Source organism: Cheilinus undulatus, linkage group 5 (genome assembly GCF_018320785.1).
Source record: "Cheilinus undulatus linkage group 5, ASM1832078v1, whole genome shotgun sequence".
In the NCBI taxonomy this organism is placed as follows: domain Eukaryota; kingdom Metazoa; phylum Chordata; class Actinopteri; order Labriformes; family Labridae; genus Cheilinus; species Cheilinus undulatus.
In genome coordinates, this window is record NC_054869.1 from 3,169,266 (window position 1) to 3,190,794 (window position 21,529).

At 37.1% G+C, this 21,529-nt stretch overlaps 1 protein-coding gene across 1 annotated transcript in view; it reads left to right on the forward strand.

The window, feature by feature from the left end:
• Nucleotides 1–20,146, forward strand: part of LOC121510223 (collectin-12-like) — a 38,221-nt gene extending 18,075 nt beyond the window's left edge. The window contains exons 4-15 of the mRNA XM_041788183.1: nt 971–1,036; nt 3,840–3,899; nt 4,253–4,285; nt 6,311–6,352; nt 6,463–6,531; nt 9,872–9,898; nt 10,017–10,043; nt 10,162–10,203; nt 11,193–11,278; nt 17,134–17,256; nt 17,346–17,424; nt 19,949–20,146. Coding sequence (XP_041644117.1) covers nt 971–1,036; nt 3,840–3,899; nt 4,253–4,285; nt 6,311–6,352; nt 6,463–6,531; nt 9,872–9,898; nt 10,017–10,043; nt 10,162–10,203; nt 11,193–11,278; nt 17,134–17,256; nt 17,346–17,424; nt 19,949–20,019 — 725 coding nt within the window. The 3' untranslated portion in view covers nt 20,020–20,146. The remainder of the gene's footprint in view (nt 1–970; nt 1,037–3,839; nt 3,900–4,252; nt 4,286–6,310; nt 6,353–6,462; nt 6,532–9,871; nt 9,899–10,016; nt 10,044–10,161; nt 10,204–11,192; nt 11,279–17,133; nt 17,257–17,345; nt 17,425–19,948) is intronic.
• The last annotated feature ends 1,383 nt before the right edge of the window (nt 20,147–21,529 follow it).

The window sequence follows — 21,529 nt, forward strand, 5'->3', positions numbered from 1 at the left end:
CCAAATGAGTGACTCGCTGCAGGTGTGGTCTCTCCACAGCACCAGGGGGCGGGGTGGATGCCTCAGGGAGAGCACAGGAAAGTTAACAGCCAGCAACAGACTCCGGAAACCGGAAGTTAACAAAATAATACGATAGATACAAAGTAAAACACCACAGAAATAAGACGACTGTAGAGACTCATTAAAGATACAGAGGAAGTAACTGTGTAGTAAATGTTCTTCTACTGAAAAGAGACTATGGGTTTAACTCCACCTTTCCTAGTTCATAAACTCTAGATTCAATTCAGATTTACTCAAATGAAAAATGATCCTCTTCTCAGCTGCCAGCTGAGAGAAGGATCAGGGGAGGAGGTGGAACTTTCTACCAAGCAGGGAGGGCCAACCAAACCTGGGGGCGGAGCTAACTCCCCACATGACATCATGAGGGGAAAATCTGAGAACAGCTTGTTTCAGCACACATTTCCTGAAAGGTGGAGAAAGTAAGGGGGAATTTTTCTGATTCTTGGGGTGATTGTGGACAGACCAGGGGTTCATATTTTTGTTCTTCTTATAAACAGCTCATATAATTTACAACGGCAAATACCACACTGTCATCATACCTGTAAATGTTTAGTTGATTTTATTACGATTAATCCTCTTGACTTTAAACTCCATTGATCTCATTCTGTTCTAAAGTTGTCAATCTTACAAATTTTGCTGTAAATAAGTAAAAGAAAGAATGAAGATGTAATGTTGTGGTTATGACTTTTTTTTCTTCATATGTGTTCTTTACAGCTTTACAGTAGGTTTGTTGATGTCTGTTTTTGTTATTTAAAGACTGGCATAGTGGATAAAAACATTTTTAAATTTCAATAGGAAGTGATCATAGATATCAAGAATATATTTATTTATTTATTTAGTTTATTCTATTTTGGCTCCATCACTAAGTTAAATATGATCTATTAAAAATGCTGTTTCCTACTGTGTCCAGTTGTCATTGATCCTCGACTTCCTCCTCCTCGTCCTCCTCCTCCTCCACGTAGACCACAGCTTCATGGTGAGTTCAGTTTTAATGATAATATGATAATATGATACGACCCCAAGCAGCATTAGTTCATATACTATATAATGATTAAAGATGCTGTTTATAAGTTCATTTGATTTTTGGCCATAAGCTCTCTCCAAAATCACTCTTTTTCAGGAAATAGAAAAAAACAGTATTTTTTTTTTTTTTTTTTTATGATTTAACACTAAATTATTATAATCAGCAGACCAGACTGCACCAAGACCAAGACAAGACCATTGATCCGCTCGATAAGTTCAAAAAGTTACCTCCTAAGTCCTTTCCTATCCCCTTTCCTTAACTCTGGAGGAAAATGTCACAGGATCAAGGAAAGGTGGGAGTAAGAGGACAGGAAAGAAGAACTGTGGTGATTAGGAAGTCCGACTTTACTTTCCCTAGGTGAATGTTACAGACGTGACGTGTGTTAGTTGTGTAAAAACTACAATTTAATGTTGGACTACAAAAGTCACATCCACCACTCGGTGCGTTCTCTGTGTTGTTATGAGCAACGAATGAGACGTGAAAACCTCTGTGATAAATCTGAGCTCATTAAGATTTTTATATCCTAAAGTCTCTTCAGGACGAGGAAATGTGACTGTGAACAACATAACATAATCTGAACTCTCTACAAAGTCAATACGACTGGATGAATAATATTCAAGTACTTTTATTTCATGACGATATTAAATTGTTTGTTTTATTCCCTACCTATCCATTTTCTTCTTGAATTCTGTCGTCTCTGTTAATTTGGTTCTGTCTTTCTTTCAGTTTGTTCTGTGAGAAGCTCTATAAACCACGTCTTACTTGTGTAATTATGATGATAAATATAATAATCACAATATAGCAACATGCCGACTTTATCGCTTGAATTGGTTGTGATTTATAAACTTTAATCACAGTGACTCAGAGTTAATTTTGGCTGCTATTTCTAATTTTAGTCTTAGTTTTAGTCTTTAGATGAAATACATTTTAGTTTTAGTCACATTTTAGTCATTTCTATCCTTTTTAGTTTTAGTCTAGTTTTAGTCTATTAAAAGTCCTCACATTTAAGTCTGAACTTTTAGTCCAAGCATTTATTTTCCTGTCTAAATCTGGTACCAAATCATGGTAGTGTGTTCTCTGCACCCTAACAAACCTGGGGTCCCTGCTTTCTACAGCTGAGAGGTGGAATAGATACAGATGCAATGCATTTTGACAAATTTACTCTCAGTGGAGAAATGTCACAGATTTTGAATGTCCAACAAAAACTACATCACATTTTAGTCTAGTTTTAGTCATCTTGGTGAAAACTAACCTTAGAGTTTGCCAGTTTTAGTCATCACAGATCTATTTTTGTTAGTCTTAGTCTAGTTTATGTCAAAGTGGCTGTCGACAAACATTTTTCTTCATAGTTTTAGTCGACGAAATTAACACTGCATTGACTTTAATAGTTTAAAATAGCGAAATAAATATGGTTTGAAATACTGACTGATTGGTTTACTGTTTGGATAAAAATGGAAATGAATCATCATTATCATATGTGAACCAATCTAGTTTTCATGCCTGTTATATTTCTGAATGAGTTTTACTGTTTAAATCGGGGCTAGTAAAGTTACAGTCAAATTGAACGCTTGTTTTGATGATGTCAACAGGAGCGCCACTTTAAATGAAGTTTACGCAAAGAATTGCGGGTCGTCTTTTCACCTCTCCTTTGGTAAAGGATGGTCCAGTGTTTCAAAGGCTAAAGGAGATAATAAAGGAAGTAATGAAGCTCATTACCTTATCAGTTAAAGAATTTGAACAGCCTTTAATCATGGCCGACACTAAGATACTTCCGGGTTGTTTCACTGAGTCAGGAACTTTTCTAAGCAAAATGGACTATACAATTGGACCCCACGACTTTTGGAGGTCAAGACCGAGTCACGACTGAGACTGAGGCAAGACCAAGACCATAAAAATCAACTTTAAAAAAAGAACATGATAAGGTTGAACAGTTAAAGAGAATTCTCTCTTTAACTTTAGTTTTCTTTTTAACAAATTTGTTCAACTAACTTCCCGTAAAAATAAATCCTTGTATGTATTTAAAAGCTACTGAAAAGTCAGGAATTATTCAAATATCTGAAAATGAGATTTTTATCTAGATTTGTCGGATGAATGAGGCCTAAAGGTGTTCATAGGTATTTCTGACTAAAATGAGATGGACTTATGTCTGAGTTTTTGCAGGTGAAGCTAATTTTTGTTTTAGCAAGTGCTTCTCCTTATTATCACATCAGTGAAGTCAAAGAATAGCAGAACAGTGCTGTGCAGACTAAAAATAACAAAAAGAGATCTGTGATGACTAAAACTGGCAAACTCTAAGGTTAGTTTTTGTCAAAATGACTAAAACTAGACTAAAATGTGATTTAGTTTTCGTTAGACATTCAAAATCCATGATATTTCTCCACTGTGGGTAAATCTGTCAATTAACAAAGCATCTGTAGCTAGTCCACCTCTCAGCTGTAGAAAGCAGGGACCCCAGGTTTGTTAGGGTGCAGAGAACACACTACCATGATTTGGTACCAGATTTAGGCAAGAAAATAAATGCTTGGACTAAAAGTAAAGACTAAAATGTGAAGACTTTTTATGGACTAAAACCAGACTAAAATGTTTTTGTTTTCCTTGAGACCGGTCTCAAGGCCAAGATTATTCTCTGGTACTACAAGACTAACCAATAGCCCTGATATATGAAAGAAATCAGTATCATAAAAATGGAAATTAGAGGTTTTGGCCTGCTATCGCTGATATAAAGCCATTAAATGTTTCTTCCTATTGTGTCCAGCTGTCCCTGACCACCCTCCATGGAAAGGACACGACCCCTCTGGACACGGACAATGGCCCAGTAAGTTTAAGTTCTGAAGATTTGAATTACTCCTATTTTGTTGTGAATTATCAACAGAAAACAGAAGAGTAAACATGTTCTGCATGTCCTGTTCTAAACAGCTGTAAATACTATTCATTTTTTCATTTGTAAGTTGAATTTTTATATTTCCAATTCTGTATTTTTTTTTTAATTGTCCTAATTGAATGCTCTTTTTACTCTGTGTACTGTTTTATCTCTCTGACTGTGTGCTTTGTTAACACCAGTCTTGCTGCTGTAAATTTGTGAATTCCCCCTGTGGGACTAATAAAGGAATATCTTGTCTTGTTTTTTCATTCCTTGTCTATCTTATCTTTTATCTCTCATTCCTTTAGATCCCTCTGGACATGGACATGGACAATGGCCAGGTACGTTGGTTAAGTTTTCACCACTTTAATGGTTCCTATTTAATCTGACACATCAAATGGATTTGTTTCACACATCCATCTAGAAAACTTCCCATAGCCAGTGTTTGGGAAGGGGCAGAGGCTTTGAAAAAAAACTTGGAGGATGATTGGATGAATGTTCTGTCACATCTTTACGGGCCAGTCAGAGCAACAAAACACGTGACGTAGCCGCTACTGAGGAGTAAACTCCATAGAGAACTGCATAATGCCAACCATGGCTACTGTAGACACGTCAGTACATTACTTTTGTCGTTTTTGAAAAGAAAACAACTCATTGCTGTTCTTTGTTCTTCTTTGAACAAAGAAATGTCAAGTTCTGATAAAACTGGCGCTTTAGCAGCGTCCATGCGAAGCTCTTCCACCATAATTGCACCGGCCTCTTGTTGCCGCTTGACTATGACGACTATGAAAGTACTGCCCCTCATCTCTGATTGGTCCTGTCACTTTCCAACCGGGCCCAAATGATTCAGACGGGAGCTTTGCAAGATGGATACACCAGTGAGAAACATGGCAACAGACGTATCCATCTGCTTTGCAAGGTTAATCATGCACCCCTGCTTAGAATAAGCCTTTCATTCAAACATAGGGGAGGGTCCCATCCACGTAATCCTCCATTACTGACTACAGAACCACAGAAGGGTCAAATAACAGGACCTCAATTTTCAAACTCTACTGGATGCCACTGTTACCACCAGAAGTGAACATCACAATCTAAACCAGTAATACTGAACGTGTGGCTCTTTTGTGATGATTTGTGGCTCTTTAATGTCTTAATTTGAAACATTATTCCCATTGTTGCCACTACTTTTTGACACTTCTATTCTGCTTTTTGCTATTTTTTGCCCCTTTGTTGCCTATTATGCCACTCTCTGATGCATTCTGCCCATTTTCCCACCTTTTTGCTGATTTTTGCCCATTTTAGTCACTTTTTGCTCATTTTTTGCCATGGTTTTGACACTTTCTGACTATTTTTGCCACCTGTAACATTTTTTTTACCACTTCTCAGCCATTTTGCCACTTTCTGCCCTTTTTTGCCACTTTTTCTCCCCATTTTGCCACTTTTCTCCCAGTGTTTGCCAAATTTAGTCCACTTTTGCCACTTCTTTTTGGCACTTTTTACCCATTTCTGACACTTTTATCCTGCTTTTTGCAATTTTTTTGCCCTTTTTTGCCTCTTTTAGCCACTTCTTACCCATTAAAGCTGCCTTTTGCAGTTAATTTCCACTTTATTACCATTTTCCCACGTTTTTAAAATTTTTGCCCATTTTAGTCACTTTTCACTCATTTTTTGCCATGTTTTTGCCACTTTTGGACCATTTTTGCACCTGTAACTAATTTTTTTTTTACCACTTCTATTTGGCTCTTTGGTTGAGCAGAGTTGAGTAACACTGATCTAGAGTCTGACTGTTGGTTGAAACCGAGAAATGTTGCTTCTCTGCTGAATTTGTCTGCTTGTAAAGTGTGAGGTTGGTGTTGTTGGACTGTAGATGTGGGTTTTTGGTTCAGACGGGGTTGAGGATATTACTCCAGAGGTTAGACCAGTCTTCTGGTTCTGTAAGGCATGGTTGTAGTGTGGATGTGGTGAGCTGTGGGGATTTGGAGGTACACCAGTAGCTGTGAAACTTTGTTTGCACACTGCTCTGCATTGTCATGCCCTTATATGGGCATAAAAGGGGCATGTCTCTATGCTAATGAGGAATCAACATGCGCAAGCCTCCAGCTTATAAGGACACCATCAGTCTTAGAAGAGAACAGCTCAGCAGTTTAAGAACATTTGAGTCTGACGGAGGTTGCTATTGGAAAGAACACATTTCAGGCGTATTTGAGGATGTATTGATGAAGGAGGCCCAGAGATTTAGATGTGAAGATAGATACTGCAATCTTGTGTACAGAATTGCCTATAAACACCATTTGACAATGGTGAAGGTTCATCAAAATAAAAATGTCATTACTCCTCTGAATAATAATCCTCCTTTTGTTATCTAGCGATGCCTAATGGTCCTCTAAGACACCAGCCTGAGGCCCAAGGTGAGTTTGATCGGTTATTATGATGTATTATTAGTGAATTAAAAAAAACAATATCTCAAATAAAAAGTTCAGATGTGGACCAATAACATTTCAAACACTGAACTGTCCAGGTCATTCTGGAGAGGATCAACAATATGACGACATGACAACCATCCCTACAACAGTGCCACTATTTCCAGGTAGGTGTTGATTCAAAAAAGTCCCTCAGATTAAAAGTATAGCCATAGTCAGGCGCGCTGGTAGTCGAGTGGTTGAGGTGCACACCATGTACGCGGGCAGCCTGGGTTCAAATCTGGCCTGAGGCCCTTTGCCGCATGTCTCTTCCCCACTCTCGTACCTGTTTCTGTGTCGATCCACTGTCCTCCTCTCTACAATAAAAGCACTAAAAGGCCCAAAAAACAAATCTTTAAAAAACAAAAAAAGTATAACCATAGTCATCTAGTTTAATATTTCCATACAAGCAGGAAAAAAGAGAGAATTATTTAAATGAACAACCGTTTGACTGGTTTTGACACTTCCATATTAAAGTTGGATTACTCCTTTAAAAAGAGCTCTCCTGCTGATGCCTGACTAAGGCTGTGCTTCCCAACTGAAACAGAGAAACAGCTCGTTCTGAGCAGGGCTGAGACAGAGGGCTTTTTTACGGTGGCTGGTAAGGGCAAATGGTCTGCAAAAGCCAGGCGCACTCTAAATGAAACAAAACGACTTCAATAGGAGAAACGCTTCAACTTCATCAAAAGTCCAAACCAACTTCATAAGGGGAAACACGATCGTTTGGACTTCTGATTGTGTCTCTAAAGTTGAAGTGTTTCTCTTACTGAAGTCATTTTGTTTCATTAGAGTGCATCTGGCTTTTGCAGACCATTTGCCCTTACCAGCCACCGTAGTTTTAAACATGCAAAAATCCAATACTGGAGTGTTTTTTTCAGCAACAAACTTCAGAGGTATATTTTAGGGACCGCCGAGACCAAAATAAATTTGTCTTAAAAGGGTAAAATATGTGACCTTTAACTACACAAAAAAAGATGGGACAATATAAAAACATAAAAACATAAAGTGCAAATGCAGAAAATATAAATCAACAAAATAAAATTAAAAACATAATCCTGATCAAATAATACTAATCATTAGAATAAAATAATACCCATAATACCCATAATAATAATAATAATAATAATAATTATTATTATTATTATTATTATTATTGTTGTTTTTATTTTTATTATTATTATTATTATTATTATTATTATTTGTTGTAGTAGTTTTGCTGTTGATGTTTTAGTTATCGGAGTAATGATCATATTAGGTTTATAATATAGGTAGTAAATTATTATTATTATTATTATTGTTATTATTATTATTAGCAGTAGTAGCAGTTGCAGTAGTAGTAGTTGTACTTAATACTTCGATTTTATCTCTTGATAATAATAGAGATATTATAGAGATAATATAATATTATATAATTAGTAGTAGTATTGTTTCAGTTGTTGATGTTGTTTTATTAATTGTTATATGATAATAATAGAGATATAATACTACTTATAGTAATATGTTTTTATTTTTTATTAATTAATCATAATAATATTAATAATAGAGCTATGATAGGATTAAATAATAATATTAACAAAAATAATAATTATTATCCATTTGTTATTGTTGTTTTATTAATTGTTAAAATAATAACACTTGTACTAATAATATTATTAATACTACTACTAATAATAACAAAAACCAAGAAAATCGAACACATCACACCAGTTCTGAGAATTCTTCTTTGGCTTCAGTCCAGTACAGGACTGAGTATAAAGTTCTGCTTCTTGTTAACTAATCTTTGAATTGTATGGCCCCTCAGTACCTTTCTGACCTGCTCACAGGTATAATCCAGTCAGATCACTCAGATCTTCAGGTATGGGAGTCCTCAATGTTCCTAAGGTCAGAGGTTTATCTGGTGAAGGAGTATTTAGCTGTCCTATGGAACAAGCTGCTGGCTGACCTGAGAGCAGTCTGAAAACACTGCTTTTCTCTCCTGCCTTTAACTGTTACACCTGCAGTACTTCTGACTTTTAGATATGTTGTCCTGAAAGACAATATAAGCTGTTTTATACATGTGTATGGGTGTGTGCATGTCTGTGTGCGTGTGTGTGTTTGGGTGGGGGGTGTTTAAGGTTTTATTGCTCTTACTGTTTGTTTTTTTATCTTCTGTAAAGCACATTGAGTCTACATCAAGGTTATTACAGTTAACTAAAACTAACTGAATCACTAAAAGTAAAATGTAAAAATCATTTTAGTAAACTGAAACGAAATAAAAACTAAGCTTCACAAATAAAACAAAAACTAACTAAAGCTGTATTGTGTGCTTGACACTGACACACTGAAAAACATGAACGCTGAAACCTAAAGAGAACAAAATCGCCTGATCTGACTGAAGACAACTTCCCACAGTGGTAATTTTAGGTCTTGAGTTGAGTACAAACATTAAAAGTGAGTAATTACAGTGAAAAGTGGAGAGCCCTTCTGGGTCTCACCCCTGGCAGGTATCCCACATTACCGAAAAAAACTAAAACTAATACTAAAACTAATAAAAAAACTAAACTAAAACAAAGCAGTTATACAAAATAAATACTAAACTAAACCAAAAAAGAAGAAAAAAACAGCAGTAAAAAAGAATTAAAACTAAACTGGAATTCAAAACAACAGGTAAACTAAATAAAAATTAAAACTAATGAAAAATTCAAAACTATTATAACCTTGGTCTACATTTGTATGAAATGTGCTATACAAATAAAGTTTGAGTTGAATTAAATAAGTTAATAATATTAATACTACTAATAATAATATAAACACTACTACTAATAACATAATTATTATTATTAATAATGGTAGTTTCTTCTTTAAAGTAAAGCAGATTGCATCAGTTGTTTATTTGTTTATTTATTTGTTTATTTAATTTGGATCCCCATTAGCTGTACCCTGGAGCACAGCTAGTCTCCCTGGGGTCCAGGCTAAAGCAGACATATTTACAGGCATATCATATATACATTTAACTTTACAAGAAAGTGACACAGTCTGTGCAAACCATCACATATTGGGAAGAAACTTAAAATCATACTTCACACAAATCCAGAAACTTAAAATATCCATTGAACTTTACAATAATTTCTGTCTAAAATAAAACAAATGTCAGCCACAAAACACTAATACAAAGGTTAGAATGAGAAAACTACAAACACTCTGTACCTAGTGTCCTACAAATGATGTGCCGAGGTATTTCTAATATGACTATTGATGGAGTTGCCTTCAACACCTGCCAGTATTCACTGCATCTGTACAACCAATCCAGATCAAGGCCTCCCAAACCTCCTCCACATGCAGTCTGAGCTGTCAAATATTTTTAATTCACATGCATCTATTGAAACAGTGATGATTTTGGCTGGATTTCCAAATGCCTGAAACTAATATGAATTCTAGTGAATGCATTGTGTTAATGGTGCTTTAACTTTACCCACCTACTGTTTTTAGGAGGAGATTATGGACCATATTATCCAGGTACGTTAGTGTGATTAATACTGATTGCTTTTACAATACTAGCACACATCATTATTCCTCACAATCTCCTGCATGGTACTCACTGTTTTCTGTTACTTCTGCACAAACTGTTATTCAGGAGGAGATCATGGACCGTATTATCCAGGTACGTTAGTGTGATTAATACTGATTGCTTTTACAATACTAGCACACATCATTATTCCTCACAATCTCCTGCATGGTACTCACTGTCTTCTGTTATTTCTGTGCAAACCGTTATTCAGGAGGAGATTATGGACCTCATGGACCAGATTATCCTTTTCCGAGTAAGTTTGTATGGTTACTTTTTAAAATACTAGCGCACATGATACCTCACCGTCTGCTGCAGTGAAAAATCATCCACAGGCAATTTCAAAATAATTAATCGAAAACCACTTAGATCAGGGGTATCAAACTCAAGGTCCGGGGGCCAAAACTGGCCTGTGGAAAAGTTAAATCTGGCCCACTAGATGATCTCATATTTCTGTTCTAACTGGCCCATCAGTGTGCAGTCTGCAGATTTCCCCAAGTATAAAAATAAAAATTTATCCTTGACTATTCAAGATATCCTTGTTAGGTCATAAAATCTGAAAAAGTGAGGCGTAAAAAGAATTAGATAAAAAGTGAAGAGTATTTTTAAAAATTGTGTTTTAATTTCACATTTTCAATTTTGCATCCCACAATAAGGACTAAAACGTGGAATTTTGACCTTTTTAACCAATTAAGCTAATTTTTCAACTCCTAACTTTGACATCATAATCCCATAGTTTGACCTTTTGGACAGTCCATTTAAAAATTGGAATCACATTTTGACTTTCAATTTCACGTTTTGACCTTTTTGGACCTAAAAATGTACTTTTCTCAGATTTTGAGCTTTTAAACTTATCTTTTTAATTTTCTTTAAATTTCAGTTATTTTTAAAATGTATTTTATTTCTGGTGAAACGAGTTTGAGAGTTAATGGTTAAAAAGGTGACTCTGTTAGGCCCTCAGGTTAGACCTGATTCTAGAATCCGGACCCTGCTGTGACTGAGTTTGACACCCCTGCTTTAGATCCATGGTATTCACTGTTTTCTGTGTTATTTCTGTGCAAACCATTACAATGGAGGGCATCATGGACCATATCCACCTCTCCATGGTTTAGTGTACATGCTTCATACACTGTCAGATTTTTACCATGTTTGCTGTTCAGTTAAATGTTCTCTGGCTAACACAGAAAACTAAAACATACATGTTTTAAATATGAAATCATCCTCTTTCTGGTTTTGTCCACACAGTCACACAGTGTAAGCCTGGCTGGAAGACATACAGCGCCCGTTGTCTGCTCTACGTTCCAGAAAAAAAGACTCGGAGTGATGCTGAGGTAACCTGGAAGCAGGGTTGCCAGGTCCGCGGTTTTACCGCGGAATTGGGCTACTTTTAACGTACTGCCAAGGGTAGAATTTGTTGTTTGGTTGAGCAGACCCATGTTTTATGTCTTATCAGTGGCGCAAAGCGATGGGGGTAAAATTATTTCGAGTCAGCATTTTCTGTATTTAACAGCTGTTTGTGCATGTCTAAATGATATGATCAATAACAGAGGCACGTCTCTGATTAGGCGCCCCTCCGCTCCTTCACCTCCCCTCCTCTCGCCCCACACACACACACTATAGGTGCTTCAGTGCGTGCCCCCTTGAGCATGCGGGTGCTTTTATTTTAATCGTGGCTCTTATAAGGCTTACTTTACAAAAAAAATTCTCCCGAAATCCTCTATAAAGGTGAAAACTGTCAGCAGTAGCATGGACGAAATTTTGATTTCAGAGGTGGGGAAGACACAACTGGTTTGAGTTCAGGGGGTATGGTCAATACCCCTCATTTACATAAAATTATACCTAATTTTTGAGTAAAAATAAGCTAGAAAAATAAGATTATCATCACCCTAACATTTGTCACAATGCTCAATCTCATGACTAACATATCTTTATTCTTTCAACCTCACCTGTGAGCCTCCAGCATCTCCTCCTCCATCTTCTCCAGTCTCTCCTCCTCTACCTCCTCCTGTATCTCCTCCTCCATCTCCTCCTCTACCTCCTCCATCTCCTCCAGCCACTCTTGCTCTACCTCCTCCTGTATCTTCTTCTGGATTTCTATTATCTGTCACCTGACAAAAATATGTTAATGGATGAAATATGAACAGTGGGACAATTTGGGATGCAACAATCATTGATTTTGATGGTATAGTCTGAAGAAAAACCTCAGTTTCACAATTATTATGTCTAATTTATTCACAAACAATATGGATGTATAAAATCACATTTATAATCCAAGGCTTTATTTTATTTTTCCCACAAACTTTCACTGTTAGTTTTTTTAAACAGTTGCTGCCTTTCAAAACACAAATAATACATGAAAAAAAAATCAAAAAGTGTATCTCTTTGGCTTTAAATATACACTTTTTTAAAATCTCTGTGTTGTTGAGGCTCTACAGTAATAATAATAATAATAATATTTTATTTGTCAGCTCTTTCAATAAAACTCAAAGACACTTTACAAGAATAAAACAATTACATAATATGAACATATAAATTGCAATACATAAGTTTATCATAAAGTTAAATATTATAATATTAAAAAAATACAAGTAATACTATTACTACTACTACTACTACTACTACTACTAATAATAATAATAATAGGAGGGGAGAGAGTCTGAGTTTCTGATGGATGAGGGGAAGGAGTTTGTGGTGTAATGTGTTCCTCTGAGTAACTTACACTTTGACTTCTAAAGAAGTCTCTTATATCCAGTTTTCTTTTTTCGACATCTTGCCACCTGGCTACGCCTAATTACCAAACACACACACACACACACACACATGCACGCACGCACACAGACACATTCAATGTTAATGTAAATGAAACCTCTGATATTAAAATCCGTCTAGCTGACGTGACCCAGGCAGAACAAATGCCCAACATGTTAACAACTTACAGCAGCAGATGAACGTGGACTCATGGCCAACTAGCTAAACACCGGTGTGCTCATGTGCTGTAGTCCAGGCGCTGTTTACAACCAGATGGAGTGACAGCGGGGACGGCCAATCACACGTTAGCAAGAAACGGCAGAGCCAATCGATGAGCTTGTGGGCCAGTGGGCGGTCTAAAGGGAAACAGGCTTCAGCTTGAGCAGCCGTTTTCCGCTTGGTCCTAGTGCTCAACCTGTCTCCATTTAATATAGTGTAACATTGTTTTTGGATGGTAAAAACTGCAGGGGACCAAAACTGCCTTTTAAAAAAGTGCAGGGGACATGTCCCCCCCCCCCGCAAATTCAACAAGTCATATCAATAAATCGCCCAGGACCGAGGAAAGTGTGTAAAAGAGCGCAGAGGAAGTCCGCTGACGGCGCGTCTCTTCAGTAAGTCATCATACCTTCATAGAGGTGTGCTGTCTTGTGTTGAAGCTTCTAATTCCCTCGTTTTAACACATTTCTTCAGTCATTTCCTGCCGATGCTCTCCCATACTCCTATTTGATGATGACTTTTGCGCATCATCATCAACGAGCCAAACACACACGGATCGCATCTTAAAATAATGTAAAACTGAGTAAAACTTGTCCAAACGTGGGTGTTTTATTTGATCTTAAATGTACTAATAATAAATACTGTTAAAAGGGCAGAAAGAGAAAAATGAAAGCAACAAACTGACAGAACGATTTGTGAGGGGGAGCTGCAGGTGTGAGGCAGGGCCGGTTTTAGCCATTTGGAGGCCCAGGGCAAAGAAAAACATGTGGACCCTCCCCCTTTAGCTGAAAGTATCAAAAATTAGAGGAAAAAAGTAGAAACATCCCTTTAAATTAACAGTCACATAACTACAGTAAATGTCCAAATATGAAATATAAATACCCAGACACCCATAATTCATCGGCTCTTTGAAAAGCTTCTCTCAGCTCTAAGCTGTGATGTATCTGCATACCCCTCAGAAAGTAGGTAGTTGCGCCCCTGTGTCTTGTGTATGAGTATTTAGTTTCTGTAGCAGAAAAACTACTCTATTTACACTCAAGTACAACTAAAACAACCTGCAGAGAGGCAGGAAAACATGGAACATGGTACACAGACACACACGCCACCCACAGAAAAGCAGAATGTCTGCAGGCACTCAAGCAATATATGCAGTAGGGCAGAGGTTTTAACTGTATTATTTTGAATTTCAGCATTGGGCTGGTTTTGGGCTAGTTTTATTGGTCATTGGGCTGGTTTTGTCACACAGACCTGGCAACCCTGTCTGGAAGATTCTTTCTTCAAACAAAAAAATAATAATAATACTCTATAAAAACTGCACACTATCAAGAATAGTAAATACTGAACTCGTCATTTATCGAGCATTACTAACTAATTAATAAACTGTTCGCGCTTTTGCAGATGTGTTACTCTCCAGTTTTAGAAATGCTGCTGTTAACACCAGGATGCAATTCATTTTATTTTGTTTTTAGTGAATTTTGGAGAATTGAAATGAAGATAAATCAACAAAATAGAATGTACTCCAGTGGTTCCCAAACTTTTCACAGCCTGTACCCCTTCAGACATTTGACCTCCTGCCATGTACCCCAACTCTCACGCACTTATGGCAGCTAGAAAAAGAGATGTGTCTGTAAGCCTGCCGCCACCCCCAGCTCCCACTTTTAGCATGCATAACATACAAATAAAACCTCTTAAAGTGAATTATTTCTCTCAAAATAGATTTATTTACCAGTATTGACAGTGACAGTGCAATTCCACTTAACACCAGAGGGTAGCCTATATATGGGATTTTTTGGCAATGTGAGCAGGCACCTCAGACTGTAGGCCTATGTCTATTTATATGCCAGTTTCAAAATGTAATCAGGTTGTTTTCAAATCACGTTTTTTATTTTTATTTTTTTCGTGTACCCCCTACGTTACTTTGCGTACCCCTGGGGGTACAAGTACCCCAGTTTGGGAATCACTGGCCTACTCTACACAAATATCAGTAAGAACGTCAGTCCAAAACAGTCGGTGGCGTGGGGGTATATGATCTGCTATTAAGCACAGAGAAGAACAGCAGCGACTTTATGGCAGACTAAACACGGCTTCACATGGATGTGTGTTTCCGTGTTTCAGACGTGGATAATATGGCTGTTTGTAAGACATGCTCCGTGAAGTCACATATGAGTCATTATCGTAATGACGGACTTTTAACGAAACATGAAGAACTAACCCAAACCCCTTAGCATCAGGCTAAAGGCGAATGCTGGCGTTTAACAGGTGTTTCAAATGGTAGACAGTTTTACAGAGAGCCAAAAGGCAAAGCTACCTGTGCTACTCCAGCTAAACCGATGACGTTTTCATATTAAGCACTCTAGCCGCACTGGATTAGAATTACCTGTAACCTTGCAAAGATGGATACGCCCGTTTCCTTGTTTCTCACTGGTGAATCCATCTTGCAAAGCTCCCGTCTGAACCAGTTAGAAAGTGACAGGACCAATCAGCGACGAGGGGCAGTACTTTCAGGCGCAGCAGAGTCGTGATGTAAACAAGCAGCAGCAAGAGCTGGTGCAGTTATGGAGGAAGAGATTAGCGTGGATGCTGCTAAAGCGCCAGTTTTATCAGAACTTGGTTAAAAGAAGAACAAAGAACAGCAGTGAGTTTTCTTTTTAAAAATGCCAAAAGTCATGTACTTACATGTCTATAGTCACCATGTTTTGCGATATTCCTCAGTAGCTGCGAAGGCGCAGCTTGATAGCGGCTACGTCACGTGTTTTGTTGCTCTGATTGGCCCGTAGAGATGTGATAGAAAGAACGTTGACCCAATCATACTCCGAGTTTTTTTCAAAGCCTCTGCCTTTTCTCAAACATTTCCTATTAAAGCTTTCCCAGATGGATGTGTGAAACACATCCATCTGGCATATCAGGTTACATTACCTGTAGACCTCTGATGGTTTGTGAATTACCCCTGATGGTCAGTGTACTTCCTGGCAGATCCATTTCCTGGTTGAAACTGGACTCAGAAAATGGGAGAATCTGTCGTTTCTCAGTTTTTTCGTTTTGGTCAAAAAACGGAAAAACGAATAACATTTTTAAAAATGGGGTCCAATTTTGTTTGTTTCAATCCCATTATTTTGTTTTCTTCATTTCTTCTTTTAATGGAATTCTTGAGGAAAAGGAAGTCATGTGACCACTGGGAAAGGTGAGCATTTCAAAGTAAAAGCCTCCATGTCAAAACAAGGGCCATCCATTGGGTTTATACAGTGTGTATATATATATATATATATATACACATATATATATATATATGTGTGTGTGTGTGTGTGTGTGTGTGTGTGTGTGTGAAATGCCAGGCTATATAATAATATATAAGATGCAGCACTTGCAAAGAGATACTGTAGAACTGTAGAACCTTGACCTTCCTCCTCTTCTTTTCTTGAAATTTTATTGGCGGTTGGCAAACAAGAAATCAAAGCAATACCGCCACCAACTGGTGTGTTTGTTTATCCTTTAAACTGTCATCGTTGCAAGAGTTTGCGCGATAAGCTGTTTGGCAGAGACGATGTGGCAAATTTTGCATGGGGAGTAACCCACACACTCAGCTCTGCTGCTCATTCCACAGATGCATGTTCCTTACAAATGTGGCACCATATATAATATTTATTGGCAAAGAGCAGGGGTGTAGCTAGGGATTTTGGGGCCCCAGAGAGAATATTACACAGGCCCCCCTTAACCAGCTAGCCAAGCAACAAATATTACTTCATTTTTACAAATATATATGCATTTTGATGTATTTTTTAACCATAATTTCCCCATTTATGAGCAGTATTTTTACTATGTTGAAATTGAATTTACTTGTATTATTTCACAGCGTTGGACTATAACATGTGGACATTTTTAAGGGAGGAGTTGAGGGCCCCCATTATTTGTTTTACTCCATTTAATACAAATTGTTTTATGTTGACCCATTCATTTAGTCACCTAAGATTCAATAATGACACTAATTACTATGAAAAAATAGATAAAAACACACTTTAATTACATGCTCCTCAAGGGCCCCTCCCTATGGTGGGCCCGGGTAATCAGTACCCCCCTGTGCTACGCTCCTGGCAAAGAGTATCATCACAGCAAAAAAATAATCGCATTCACTTTATCACCCACCCACACATACAATGAATGGCTGTTTTCAAAACTTAGACCTGAATCCCCTCCTATTCAATGATGATGTTTCTGTTCCCTGTAGAATTTCTGTCAGTCAGAGGGAGGATATCTTGTTGCTGCACTGAAGGAGCAATTCTCTGAAGATATCGATGATGTGATAAAGGAAGCTGGTCCTCAAATCTGGGTTGGAGGCTGTACTACAAGTGTAAGTTATTCATCATCACTTAGCTAGCATCCTTTCTTTAAATTTTGTTATTACTAATCCTAACTGCTGAACGCTGCTCTATGTCACAGGATCCTTCATGGGACTACTCCATATTTGACTGGATGAAACCACCGTCTAAACCAGCCTACATCAAGAGGACAGCAGAAGGTAAATCCATCTGTTAATCCAGGGGTGTCAAACTCAAGGCCCGGGGGCCAAATCCGGCCCTTAGCATAGTTATTCCCGGCCCGCAAGGTCATATCGTATTCTTATTATAAGTGGCCCTAATATATGAGGTCTGCAGATTTCCTCCAGTATTAAAATGCAAACTTAACCTTGATGATATGAAATACCCTTAAGTCATAAAAAGGTGAAAAAATAAGGAATAAAAATAATTAGATAAAAAGAAATCTGGGGAAAAAAATTAACTTGTGTTTTCAGTTCATATTTTCAATTTTGCATTGCACAATTACAATGTCTTTTATTTGGGCTTTCATAGATCAACCTTTTACATTTATAATTTTGACTTCTTATCACTAATTATGGCCTTTAAAATTTATTTTGATTTTTATCTCATATTTTGGCCTTTAACATTTATTTTTTTTACTTTTTATTTCATATTTTGGCCTATAACATTTGTTATTTTGACTGTTTTTCTTATATTTTGATCCTTTAGGTACAAAATTTAAAATTTGCTATAATATTTTGCCTTTAAAACATGATTGCGACTTACAATTTTAAATATTTGCATTTTAAAAGAATTATTTTAACATCTTATTCCATGTTTTTACCTTTTAACTTATGATTTTGACTTTTTAAATCTTAAAATCATCTATCATCAGTGCTAATTTTACCCTCATAATTTATTACTGGTGATAACCAGGGGGACGGTTTTGTTAAATGTTGACCCTGTTCAGCCCTCAGGTTAGATCTAAATTCAGAATCTGCCCCCTGCTTTGACTGAGTTTGACTCCCCTGATCGAAAGATTCAATCTTGAATCACCATGGGCTCAGCACTAGCAGTGTTTAGCAATGTTTCAATGAGAAAAATAAAAGTCTTTTAGAGGGGAAACCTGGAGCAGAACCACACTGATAGTGACCAGCATCTGCTGAAGCTGTGTGGAGGTTGTGAAGGGGTCGAGGGTAGGGCAGAAGCACCACCTCCACATGAAACTCCCCCTCTGACCCCTGTAGGACTCGGTCTCTTTAACAGGTAGCTGGTGAAGTTCAAGCCAGGGTCCAGAACAACTTATTTTACATTCTGACCCAAGGTGTTAATATTAATGATTAATGCAGGGGTGTCAAACTCAATCACAGCAGGGGGCAGATTCTGAATTTAGATCTAACCTGAGGGCCGAACAGGGTCAACATTTAACAAAACCGTCCCCCTGGTTATCACCAGTAATAAATTATGAGGGTAAAATTAGCACTGATGATAGATGATTTTGAGATTTAAAAAGTCAAAATGATTAGTTAAAAGGCTTAAAATCTGAGATCAAAAGTAACACTTATTAGTAAAGGTGAAAACATGGAATTAGATGTTAAAATAGTAATTTAAAAATGCAAATAAAAAAAATTGGAAGTCACAGTAATGTTTTAACGGCAAAAATATGGCTTCAAATTTAACATTTTGTACCTAAAAGATCGAAATATGTAATGAAAAGTCAAAATAATAAATTTTTAAGGCCAAAATATGAGATAAACAATCAAAATCATAAATGAAAAAGGAAAAATATTTGATGAACAGTCAAAATAATCAATGTAAAAGGACAAAATAAATGATTAAAAGTCAAAATAATCAATGTAAAAGGTAAAATATGTGATGAAAAGTCAAAATAATCAATGTAAAAGGACAAAATATGTGATTAAAAGTCAAAATAATCAATGTAAAAGGACAAAATATGTGATTAAAAGTCAAAATAATCAATGTAAAAGGACAAAATATGAGATAATGTCTACATAACAGATTGAAGTCATAAGTGTACAATGCAAAATTTAAAATCTGAAATGAATTTCTTTTCCCCATTTCTTTTTATCTAATTGTTTTTTCACATCAATATAGGATATTATAAATCATCAAGGTTAAGTTTACATTTTTATACTGAGGAATTTTGCAGACCTCAGACTGGTGGGCCACTTATAATAAGAATATGATATGACCTTGCAGGCTAGGTACAACTGTGCCATGGGCCGGATTTGGCCCCTGGGCCTTGAGTTTGACACCCCTGCTTTAAAAATGCCATAGAGCAGGGACTAGACCTGCCCTGTGAAGTATCTTGAGTTTACTTTGGTCAAAGATTGGCACGGTTCAAATTAGTTTTTGAATAAGTTCAGCTTTTGGTCTAAAACTCCTACCGTATTTACCAAAGCAACATGTAAACTGGAACTTTTATGATAATGGAAAGCAGCCTCTCTGATTTTTAAAGTGTATTGATAAAGAAAATGTGATCACACCCAGTTTTCTGCTTTCTAGGGAAATAATATGGTTGAATCAAAAGAGACAAAGGGATAGAATATACAGTTATATTAAATTCATCAGGTGATGGACTGTTAGGGGGCGCTTTGAGCCAAACTGCTAGGGCCAAGTTTTGTCCCAGTCTAATGTGGCACCGTGTATGTAGACTTTAGCTCTGTTGCTAATGAATCAATGGGTTGAGGTGTTTGTGCTCATGTTTGCCCACTTTATTTACAGGATGGGAATGCGTGGAGGCTGAACCGTGCAAAGAAAAGCTCCCGTTCATCTGCAGCATAACTCGTATGTGATTCCTGAGCTGGTCAGTCAGATTAATCTGTTAGGAAGGAAGCACGGACAGACGTGTCTTTGTGTCGTTACTCTCTCCTGCTGACTGAACTGTTCTTTCTTGTGTCATGCACATTAAACGCATTAAAAAGGCTGATTTCCTGAGTCTTGTTTTGATTGTGTCTGAAACATGAGGCACCTTTACAGTTTTGATCCTGTGTTTCTGGATGTCTGGACTAAGTAAGAGAAAACCCCTCACACTTCTGTTTATGTGCAGCCAACGATAATCTGACATGATTTTATCACTCAAAATTATGAAGTTGTTTAAATCCTCACCGAGACTTGGCTGACCCTAACCCTGGCTGGAGCCTGTAACTGGAAGGATGGGAAACTTTTAGGGGCCTGATATGGCCTCTGGGCCACCAGTTGATGATCACTCCTCTAGAGTGAAGGGAGAATGCAACATTCATGGAACATGCTGTTCATGCTGGGAATATTTGAAAATAGCAAAAAGCGGGATTAAAAAGGCAACAACTGGTGGAAAATGGCAAAAATGGTGAGAAAAACTGGCAAAATTGATTACAAAAATGAGTTACAGGTGGTAGAAAGGTAAAAAAAAAAAAAAAAAAAAGGTAAAAATGTGGTAAAAATTTGAAACTCAAATGGGCAAAAGTGGCAAAAATGAAAAAAGGCAGCTTAAATGTGCAAATGGGGCAAAACATGGCAAAAAGGGGAAAATTTGAAAATAGCAAAAAGCGGCATAAAAGATGCCAAAACTGGTAGTAAATGGCAAAAATTAATAACAAAAAATGAGTTACAGATGGCAAAATTGGTCAAAATAAAGGTAAAAATTTGGCAAAAACAAGAGTGAAAAGGGACTAAAATGGGCAAAAGTGGCAAGAGTGTTAAAACTGGCAACAACAGTGGCAAAATTTATTAAAAAAGAAGTTACAGGTGGTTGAAAATTGTAAAAAAGGTTAAAAATGTGGCAAAAAATGAGTGAAAAGAGACTAAAATGGGCAAAAAGTGGCATTAAATGGAAAAGGGCAGCTAAATGAGAGAGAATGGGCAAAACATGGCAAAAAAGTGGAAAATAATAGCAAAAATGTTAAGAAAAAGGCAAAAACTGGCGAAAAGGGGCAAAGGAAGCGGCAAACTTGGGCTTAGATAGCTGTAATAATAGATGAAAAGTGTCAAATAAAAGGAGGAGATTGCAATTAAGGGCGATGGAAATATGCAAACATAAAAATAAAGGTTAAGCCAACTGTACAAGAGTGGGGAACAAACTGACTGAAGGATAATTCCGGAGGTTAAAGTTGACCTATTTTAAGGTTTCCTGGGGGGAAATTTTCAAATTAAGACACAAAAGAGCCACGTGCAGCTCTATAGCCACGCGTTGAGTATCACTGGGTTAAATTCACCCCAGCAGACGAGCCCTACTGAAGATCAGTGTGGTGCTATTCCACCTCCTACCATACGAGGGCGCAGAGCACGGAAGTAGCTCCGTCATCATTTCCGGTTTTAAAACGAAAA